The sequence below is a fragment of the Falco cherrug genome, chromosome 1, assembly GCF_023634085.1.
Source record: "Falco cherrug isolate bFalChe1 chromosome 1, bFalChe1.pri, whole genome shotgun sequence".
In the NCBI taxonomy this organism is placed as follows: domain Eukaryota; kingdom Metazoa; phylum Chordata; class Aves; order Falconiformes; family Falconidae; genus Falco; species Falco cherrug.
In genome coordinates, this window is record NC_073697.1 from 114602031 (window position 1) to 114612472 (window position 10442).

Consider the following 10442-nt stretch of genomic DNA (forward strand, 5'->3'; position numbering starts at 1 on the left):
CTCCAGGGCAGGGCAGAGTCCCATGACAGCAGACTCCAGCCATTGCAGGGCTCACTGGCACCAGTTTGCTTCCTTTGGAACAAGAACTTTGTGAAACTAAGAGAGCTCAAAGGCTGGGTGGGTGCCAGCGGCTGGGAGGGCAACACTGAGCCACACAGGCAGGATCTCGGCGGGATGCTGCCCCTAAGCTGAACAGTGACGGCTGCTGCTGATACTCACCGACAGAAAATATGTTTTTAAAAAGAAATGTCCTGACAGGCGGCGGTTGCACTGGAGCCCCGGGCACAGTCTGCAGAGCGCAGACAGCGGCCGCCCCAGCTGCGCTGTCAGGAGCTCTTACGGAGATGCCGGCTGCGACAAGGGGACAGCCGGGGAGTGGGGACGGGTGTGGGGAGTGGGGGAAGGTTTCCTCTTCGAAGCCAAAAGGGGCAGGAGGAGAGGTTTTGGGGGAAGCCAGACCAAGATGCTGAGACAACAGCTGAAGGTTGCAGCCAAGGAGCTGCCTCCCTGGGTCACCGGTGCCCTGGCTGGCAGGATGCTGGGGCAGGGGACGTGCAGCCCACACTGTGGGACTTGGCACATTCAGAGGGACCATCAATCTCCCTTGAAAATGAATGAAAAACCTCTTTTTTCTTTTTTTTTCAGCCTTGCTTTCTGATAGATCCATCCTTTGCACGTGCCCTGAAGAGGAAGGAGCAGTTTGACCATGAACACAGCTACGGGAAAAATCAGCTCGGATCTGGGACAAGACTAAGGTCACCTTTGTCCTGTGATGTAAAGGTTTGCTTTGTTATTTAAGGACAGAGGGTCACTGGGGAAAGAGTAGAGGACTGTGGCATGAAAGCCCAAGGAGTCAAGGCCATGCAGTCAGCAGGGACTGGGCCATCATGGGCAGTGACAGGCAGGCTCCCGCCGGCAGGCAGCATCACTGCGGGATGTTTACAACATGACATTTTCATGCACTCTGAAAAATAATAAAAAAAACCCAACAGTTGATTTTCAGGGCAATAGCGTCATGTCTGCCTGCCTTTGCACTGGGGCATGATGCACAGCGCTGCTCACATTAAGACACAGGTCAGAGGAGGCATGGCTGCAAACGCTGCTTGGGGACAGGAGCAGCAGCCTCGCTGCCTGGGATTCAAGGCGAGACATGGCGGTGGCTGCACTGTCCGCAGCAGCTTCGGTGACAACTTGGGAGAGCAGGGCCGTGGCTGCAGGAGCACCGGTGGGTGGGTAGGACAGGCTCCATGGCAAGTTGGTGGGGTGCCTGTGAAAATCTCCGCTCTGTGTTCCTGTCTCCCAGGTCTGGGGTCTCGGGCATCTTTTGCCAGTGTCACACCTTGTGCTAATGCTGTGGATCTGCTGAAGATCCCATTGCCCTTCTCACACTGCCAGGAGAAGCCATATATCCACTCCTGGCTCCTCAAAACCCTTCCGTCATCCCTCAGAGGTGCCAGGCTTTCTCTGAGCTTCAGAGTAGCCCCTCTCTTCCCATTTAAGTTCCTTGGACAATGACGGGACCCTATGTTCAGGGATGTTCTTTCCTAATTCTTCCATTTTTCCTCCTGGAAATACCTTGCCTGTGCCTGCTAGGACATGTATCAGTCATCCAGAGATGCAGCGCCAGGGATGCCCCTGCAAGTCCTGCCCCAGTGAATGCTATCACGCTTTGTACCATTTCTTTTCATCCCTCTTTCACTTTCAGCCGCACTGGTCTGTCAGCATCCCGGTCCCCCCTGCCTGCTCCACGTCCCTCTCCCTGCGCTTCCCCACCTGTACCCCGAACCCAGGACAGCAAGCCCAGGTGTGGGGCTTTGGTGCCTACAGGAGCATCAGCCACACAGCCGAGAGCCTCCCACCGCTCTGCCGACAGATTCATTTGCAGTGGCTGAACGGAGCGTGCCTGGGGATGGCCACAGCATCCTCCCCGTCCCCAGCCCACCTGCCCGGTGCCTCTGCAGCTGCAGCCCCACATGGAGGAGCTTCAAGGTTCAGCTCTGTGTGAAGGAGGCTCAGCCCTGCTCCGCGCAGTTGTGGGGGGACCAGCTGCTCAGTGTGCCTTGTAACACCCCATCAGTTGACCGGCTGCTGGCTTTATTGGCCCTGAAAGTGGATCAGTGCTTATATGAAGCCATGTGCTTGTGTCTAGAGAGGTTAGGACACGTGCTGGGTTTGGGCTTCCCTTCTCCATGCCGCTGTAGTGGGCAGAGCCAGGCGCTGGGACCACCGGCACCGCTGCAGCCTGCTGCAGAGGGGGGGTGGACTGCAGCCCTGCTCCCGCACAGCACCGTGTGGCTGCAGAGACACACATCTGAGACCCTGGCATCACACATGTCATCTCCTGATGACCTGAGAGCATTGCCACAGAGCATGTCACCCCGTGTCACCTGAGGAAAAGCTGTCTCAGTGGCCCAAAGAGAGGCGAGCTTTTTTTCTCCAGCTAATAATCCCAGCCAGGGCAAGATAAGTGATGCTATAGAAAGTCCTCCAAGCCCGAGAACAGCTGCACTAAATCCCTTTAGTCCTCAGCAAGACATTTGTTTACAGGGAGACTAGATTTTATTACCCGGGGTTGTCTAGTACAGGCTGTTCGCGGGCTCCCTGCCCACCCCCCCGCCGTGCTGGTGCGGGTCCCTCGCTCCCCTCGCCGGGGAGGGCTGGGGGCTGCAGCAGGAAATGACCGTTGGGGTCAGGATGGGTTTTCAAACCTGAGATGGCCTTTTTTGCTTGGAAAAGGTCAGTCATCAGGAGGAGGGATGAGCCGGGGACTGCCCGTGCTGGGGTCAGCTCCTCTTAGCCCCCGTGCCCGAGGCTGGCTGTGACACCAGGGCTGAGCACCCTGGCCGACGGCTGCACAAGGGACATCGGTTTCCATGAGCCCGGCTGTAGGTGGGAACAATCCCATCCCTGAGGAGGGTCCTGTACCCTCGGGCAGGGCATGCCACAAGGATGCCCTTGGTCCCCCGGGATCGGTTGGTGATGCCAGGTGGCATCTCCTCTCACCCCTCCCCACTGACGCCCAGCTGGGGCTATGGGCAAACCTCAGCCCTCACCTCGTGCAACCACCTCCTGCCTCGAGATGACAGCCTTTATGCCATAACTCCATCTGGCATCGGGGGTCACCGGGCAGCGAGGCAGGAGCCAGGGTTGGTGTGACCCGCTCTGGGGCCAGTCACCCCCGTGTGCCTCCAAACCAGGGCCGAGCTGCAGCCTTTCCCTGCTCGAGGTGGCACGTACCCTGCGGTGGCCCCACCGGTGCCGGGAACAGGATCCGTCCAGCGACACGCTGTTCCAGACAGAGGTGGCACACGGAGCACCACGTATGGCTGATCCATCTATGCATCAGGGAGGGCTGCGGCTCCCCTGTAAAGTGGGGGCGGAAGCTATAGCGGTTCAGATTTCTCCTCTCACCTGTAGCTAAATCAAAGGCCATTTGGATTTAATCTCCGGGAAAGGCAGGTTTAACCCTCTCCTGTGCGGCCGGGTGTCCCCACACCAAGGTGAGGACCTGCCTTGCCGACTCTGATACAGGCAGCGAGGGCAGACAGCAGCTTGCCGCCAGCCCTCTCCTGTTTTCACCTGGTGTCCTACCCAGGGCTCGTTCTGGGTGGGAGAACCCAGGTTCTTTACCCCGCAAGGCTGTTGCTTGGCCACTGCCTGCGGCGATGGGCAGCAGCTGAGGACACGCTGCTCAGTGGAGATAGTCTCACCAGGGTTTCTCATTACCAACTGGTTCCTTCTCACCTTCTCAGCTAGAAAGCCAGAAAGCCCTGCTGAAAATGCAGCTGCTCTCACGTACACCATGAATTTAACCATGGGCAGAAACAGGAGGTGGTGGGTGGCATGGGGTGGAAGCATCCTGTGGGCACGGGCTGCCTTCACTGCTGTGTCCTCTTACGGGGTGCAAAGGCACTGGGTGCTGGGGCACCAGGCACCCCATTGCAGAAGGTAGCGATGTATCAGCTCCATCAGCTTGCAGAAGCTGGCTCGGACTCGTGGAAACGCGTCACAGTGCTGTGAGCTATTTGCCACCACATTTATAATGCTTCGCTGCCTGCAAGCAATGGGCAAGGCACACTGCTCCGTCAGCTAGGAAAGCACTTCACCCTGCGCGTGACCGCACGGTGCTGATCTGCTCGCTGGGCAGCACACGTTACTGGGGCACCGTATGTTACTGGGGCACAGTGTCCAGGACTGGAGCAATGCCCAGCACCGACTGCTCCATGCCATGCTAGAGAACATTGCTCCCAGCTTCCTCAGCAGCCACCATCCCCTCTGAACCGTGACAGCTGAGCATTGAGATATGAGCTCCCTGAAAACACATCGAGGAGCAGCACGGGCTGTTCCTGAGCTGTGCAAGTTGTCTTGCTGGTGTGTGTCTCAGCGCTGCAGCAGAGCTGTGCCCGGCAGCGGAGCTGGGGGCGCTGGGGTGGTGGGAAAAGTTCATGTGCTCTTTTGGGTTCCCCTTCACAATAAAGCACTGAACATAAGGTTTGCTAGTGAAATAAAAATGAGTGTTTGCAAAAGATGCTTCAAACCTTGGCAAAACCTTAGGACCTTTTTTGGGGTGAGCTGAACTCATGCCCCTCCAGCAGAGGAGCTCCGTCCCTCCTGGGCAGCCGCGTGGGCTGGTTCAGAAACAGAAGGGGCACGTGTCCCATGTCCTGAAAACAGCAGTGTGGGGGGCAGGGTGTTACCTGCGCAGAACCCAGACTTTCTCCCATACTAAGTGCTGTCGGCTTTTTCCAGGAGTGGTTGTCCAGCTCCCTCCCCTGCCCTTGTCCCTGCACCCCGCGCGGTCCCTGCATCTGCTGCTGCTTCCCCGCTCTTCCCCACCAGCACATGGTGGGAAGGGGCAGCGTACACACCATTTTCCAGTGTTCTGCCCCGAACTGCCCTCTCCTGACTGCTGAAGGCTGCCCAGCCTGCGGGGGCTGCGCTCGCCAGGGGCTGGCCGGTGTTTCCAGCTCAGCTCACTGCTCTGCCTGAGCCCCGGGCCCTGGCTGGGGACCACCCCTCACGTCCCCCTGGGGCATCCCACTGCTCCGTGGCTCTTGGCCCTGCAGAGGGTTGGCTTTGGGGTAAAGATGACTAAGAACCCTCTTGTCATACATCTTCAATTGCCCCTTGCTCCAGACTTGTCTGTGAATGCCGGCTGTGGGGTTCCACCTGCCCCAAACCCACCCCCTAGCTCGTCTGTGCCCCATCCCAGCTCCTGCCATCCCTTTGTCCTTCCTCCTGCTGCCTGCACTCCTCCCTCCAGCAGCTCAGGGCTCTTTCCCCTCCTCGATCCCTTGCAGGCAGGTCGCTGCCCCCCCCCCCTCCCTGGGGCATCGTGGCCCCCCCTCTGCGGGAGCAGCCCAGACACCTCCGGCTCAGCGCTGGCCCAGGCTTTGCCCCCGCCGTGCTCCAGCCCCCATGGGTGCAGCATGTGCCCTTGGTGCAGGATCCAGCACTCCACCTGAACCCCCCAACCCCACGGGGGACAGATCCTGGCCGCTCCCGCAGCCCTGCTGGAGCCAAGAGCGCGCTCGGCTCCACTCGCCATCTCGGCGGGTCCCCCAGCTCACAGGATGCAGGGTTTTCTGTAGCACTCAGCCATGAGCATCCCCAACTCCAAGTGCCCATAAAGGTCCCGTCGGTCTTTCCCTGGGGGAAACACAGACTGAAATATTTATTTTCTTTATAATACCTGAGCCAGGCTGTCTGGACAAGCCCTCCTCAAAAAATTTTTAGGCCCATCGTTCTGGACATAAAGGGCTGCAGTGGAAAACAAGTCTTTGCATTCATCCTTCTTTGGTTTCTTCCCTTCCTTGCACACAGCCCCCCTGTGCTTTGCTTTCCCTGCTGTCAGTGGACATAAACTAATATGGAATGAGACATTCATGCAAAAGGCCTTTGGAAATATTCATTGCTCATCTCTTAACAAGATTACCCCTGAAATCCTCCATTGCTCTGAGGGAGATTTAAAACCGTTCAGGCTCTTGGTAACCATAGCAGCACAGATGTGAAAACTGAGGGGAGACAACTGATGTGAAAAATCATTGGGATGTACAGACAGGCTGCCTGCGACTGCAGCACCAAGGCAGGGGAGTTTCTTCCCTGCAACACATTTCTTTGTCTACCACAGCCAGGGCTGGCTCTTCACCCTGGCCAGACCACGCAGGGCACATCCACTCCGCAGAAACGGCTCAAACCGCAGACCATGGTAGTGGTGTGACCCTGTGCTGGCTCCCACGGGCACCTGCCCCACCGCAATTTGGGAAAACCTCCATGGCTGGCGTTGCTGCTCAGCGTTTCCCAGCGCATCCACCAGCTCGTGGCTCCTTCCCTGCAGGGAGCCGGCAATAACCGCGATGGGTTACAGCCACGACAGGGTGCTTGGTGCCCAGGGTCCCCATTCCCTCCGGCCATGGGTTCTTCCTTCACCTTGGGCACCATTTCCTCACCTGTAAGAGGCACTAGATGTTGTGAGGTTGAACAGATTGATGTTTTAAGGCCCTTTGGAACAAAATATTGGGAAAGTAAGCAGTGGTGAGGGCATTGCACAGGGCCCTGGCACCTCCCGAGAGCTGGCTGAGGCCTGCAGAGCTTCACCATAGCCGACTGGGAGGAACCACATGAAACCCTCTCCTCTCTTGAAAGCCCCTGTCACTATGTCTATCTAAGCACAAAGAAGCATTAACCAAAATTATTTTCTTATTTTAAAAAAATGAGGTTTGGATTTAAACGGCTTCCAAAATTGGGGTGAGATTACTTGTCATGTCCTGCTTCCTCACCACCTTCGGTTCTTCATTTCTACTGATGTTGATGTCACTGCTTCGTTCACATGTCTGAACCCGGCATCCTCTGTTCATCCACCCCTTCTCCTGGGTTTTGGCCTGACGAGGTCCTATGGCCATGACATCTTCTGCCTCCTCGGCTCCTAACTCCTGCGGCTCAGTCTTTGGCATGGCCTTTGGGCTTTCCGCATGGCACAGCAAGTCTCTCCAAAAAGAGCTTCATGTTGGCGACTGAAGGTGCTTCACTAGATGGTGCAAAACCCCACAGGGTGCCACGGTGTGGTGGGTACTTCTGGGCACCAGTCCCAGTTCTGTTACGGACCCAACCTTCCCCTTCTCCCAGGGTAGGCTGAGCCGAGGACAGGGCTCTGCTCACCCCGCTGCAGTCTCGTGGCTCTCCTGATAATAAGATCAGATAGGAAAAGCTGTTAACATGGCTAAAATGTAACAATAATTGGGGAATTAAAAGGCAGGAATAATTCTTGTTGAAAAGGGCTTTTGAAATCAACAGCATGAAACGCTGAAACAGGTACTTTGCTATGGAAAGCAAATCAACTGCATTAAACCTACAAAAACCAGCAAAGCTAGAAAAAACCCCACACGCCTACAAATTTAGGAAAAAAACCCCCCTTATTTTAACTTCTGAGCAAGTTCCCTTTGTATTTGTACTTTGCATAAATCAGCTTCTGAAACAACTCTGGTGTGAAATAGGGAAGGTGACTGCTGAGGAAACAAACCCAGACAGGGCAACCTGCACCTCTACGAGCAAACCCACTTCCAGAGGTGATGCCCATCCAGGTGGAGATGGGGACCGACACACATCCCGCCTCTCCACTCTACTGACCAACCAACTGTTCTGGGTCACGGTTCTGCTGAAGCTGGGTCACGGCCAGCATTCCTACCCACAGCTGCTCGGCATCTGCTCATGGAGATCGCGATGCATCATTTTCAGGGAGATATTATTTTCCCCTCAGGTTAAATATTTCATAAAATCACAGAATATCTGACAGCTGAATGTGGAGGTTACGACACAGGGGTTTCACAGAGATCTTATTTTTCCCCTCAGGTCAAATATCTCATAGTGTCACTTAAGAGTTGGGCACGTTTGCAACAACCCCTTCTGCAAACAAGTTGCCAGCCTCAGATAAGCGCATGAAACGCTGCGGGTGACACTGGCCAGCCCCTGTCACTTGCGGCCTTGAGCCACCCAATGGGTGGGGGACAGCCGCTGGGCTCCCCTGCTGCCAGCCAGCCCACGCCAAGAGCCACATTAATTTCCAGGGAGGACAAAAGGCAGGACAGCTCGCGCAGCGTGGCGGCTGGATGCTGTGGCTCCCCCGCGCCACTGGCAGCAGCGAGTGATGCAGGCAGCGAGCGATGCGGGCAGCCAGCGATGCAGGCAGCCAGCGATGCAGGCAGCGAGTGATGCAGGCGCAACGCGTAGGGCTGGGGTGGCTGCAGGGCTGAGCTGTGCGGATTGGCCCGAGCACCCCGCTCCCCCCCCTCGCCCTCCCTCCTTCAGCATCCTCAACCCAGGAGATTGGACAGCCTGGTGCCACATGGCAGAGAGGAACCAGGATAAAAAAATGAGCTGGACTTGGGGACTGTAGTGTCCGCAGCGGAACAGCTGGGAGAACTTGGCAGGGAGGTGGCACCAAACTTCCCTGGCTGCACCGAGCCGGGGCAGGGGAGCACGGGCAGAGGTGGGACGCCGGGTCTGCGGCCACCCAGGGGCACCTGTGGGGCGAGCGCCAGCTGCGGAGCATCCCGTCCCCTCTGCGCCCAGCCATGTCCCTGGTGGTGAAGGAGAAGAACCATGTGCGGCTGGTCTTCTTGGGTGCTGCTGGTGTGGGGAAGACAGCCCTCATCCGCCGCTTCCTGATGGACACCTTTGAGTCCAAGCACCGGCGCACAGTGGAGGAGCTGCACAGCAAGGAGTACGAGGTGAGCGGGGCCACGGTCAAGGTGGAAATTCTGGACACCAGTGGCAGCTACTCCTTCCCAGCCATGAGGAAGCTCTCCATCCAGAACAGCGATGCCTTCGCCCTGGTCTATGCTGTAGATGATGCCGAGTCCTTTGAGAGTGTCAAGAGCTTGCGGGAGGAGATCCTGGAGCTGAAGGAAGACAAGTTCCCTCCCATCGTGGTGGTCGGCAACAAGGCAGAGAGCGGCGGCGAGCGGCAGGTGCCAGTGGAGGATGCCCTCTCGCTGGTGGAGCTGGACTGGAACAGCCGCTTCGTGGAGGCGTCGGCCAAGGACAACGAGAATGTCCTGGAGGTCTTCAGGGAGCTGCTGCAGCAAGCCAACCTGCCCAGCCGGCTCAGCCCGGCTCTCTGCAAGAGGAGGGAGACGTTGCCCAAGGAGCAGGGGCTGAGGCCTCCCATGAACAAGACCAACAGCTGCTCGGTGTGCTGAGCCGGCTGCCTGGGGCTGGGAGGAAGGCACCGGCAGCAGCGGCACCGGCTGGAAACTCAGGTGGGCTGGGTGGGGAGAGGTGCTGCCCCAGCCAAAACCAACCCTGCTGCCTCCCACCCCTTCCCTCCTCTTCCCCACCCAGCCTGCCCGGAACGGTGAGAGTTGGAGATGCCAAGTAGGAGGGACCTGGAAGGGATGCTGGCTGCGGGAAGGGCACGGGGAGGGGGTGAGCTCCCAAGGAGGCAGGAGGTGTAACTGGGAAACTGCTGTGGTCAGCCAGCACCTTGCATCTGTGCCATGGTGAGCCGGCAGGCAGGCAGGCAGCTCCTCACTTACTAGGAAAGGCGGAAAAACAACAGGTCTTTGGCTGCATGCATCAGATGGCAGCTGGGAGCACCTGTGCAGCTGCATCGCGCCCGCCAGTGCTGCTCCCCCAGGACTCGTTCGGGTCCTGTGTCACCTCGCCCCAAGCACTTGCACGTACAACCTCCTGGCGCGGCTACGGTTACAACGACAGATCCAGCGTCCAAAGTGGTTTTGATTTTGTACCTTGGCATCAAGCATGCGATAGGGCAGTCTATGCAGCAATTTGGTTTTCTGTTTTCTCTATTCTTTTTTTTTTAATTTTAACCACACCCAATAAACATGTTGTTGCAAAGTGGAGCTGGAAAACGTCTGGGTTTCTCCTCTACTTCAAATGCTGCAGTTCCCAATATCACTGTTTTATGCCCGGGCCCCTTATCACTGTATTGGCTTTCCCTCCTCCATGCTCCATCCTTATCTGGAGTGTCCTGGTGCTGGAGGAACCTCCCCAGCTCTCCAGCCTCCCCTGGCAGTGTCAGGACATTTGTTGTTATGATTTTTCTGACAATTTAACCATGAAGTTTTTACCAAGCATGGGTAACTAAAAATAAAACAGCTCTTCTCACATCCAAGTACAGAAAAGAACAACAGCCATTAAAAGACAGCTGATCCACTGAAACAAAAACCATAAACACATTAAAAGGAGATAATAAAAGGAGTGGGAGAAGAGCACAGAAGGGCAATATTTACTGTGCTTTAGTATGCACTGTACTGATTGACTCTCCCCTCGCGCAGCCCATCCTTGCCGTAACAAGCATTTAACCTGCTCAGCAGCCACACAATCACAATAAATAAAGACATTAAAGCTTGGTGGATTAAAGAGTCATTTCCCTGGCCCCATCCCAAGGGAGCCCCCAGCTTTCAGGGGGCGCCCAGCTTTCA

The 10442-nt window shown here is 56.7% G+C and overlaps 1 protein-coding gene across 1 annotated transcript; it reads left to right on the forward strand.

Annotated features, from left to right (window-relative positions):
- The first annotated feature begins 5747 nt into the window (after positions 1–5747).
- Positions 5748–9858, forward strand: LOC114014447 (GTP-binding protein Rhes-like). The gene has a single exon (XM_055722246.1). The coding sequence runs from the start codon at positions 8571–8573 to the stop codon at positions 9195–9197; it is 627 nt and encodes a 208-aa protein (XP_055578221.1). The 5' UTR covers positions 5748–8570; the 3' UTR covers positions 9198–9858.
- Positions 9859–10442: the final 584 nt, after the last annotated feature.

Excerpts from the sequence above, each read along its gene's own strand:
- LOC114014447 (XM_055722246.1), top strand. The coding sequence starts at position 8,571 with ATGTCCCTGGTGGTGAAGGAGAAGAACCATGTGCGGCTGGTCTTCTTG.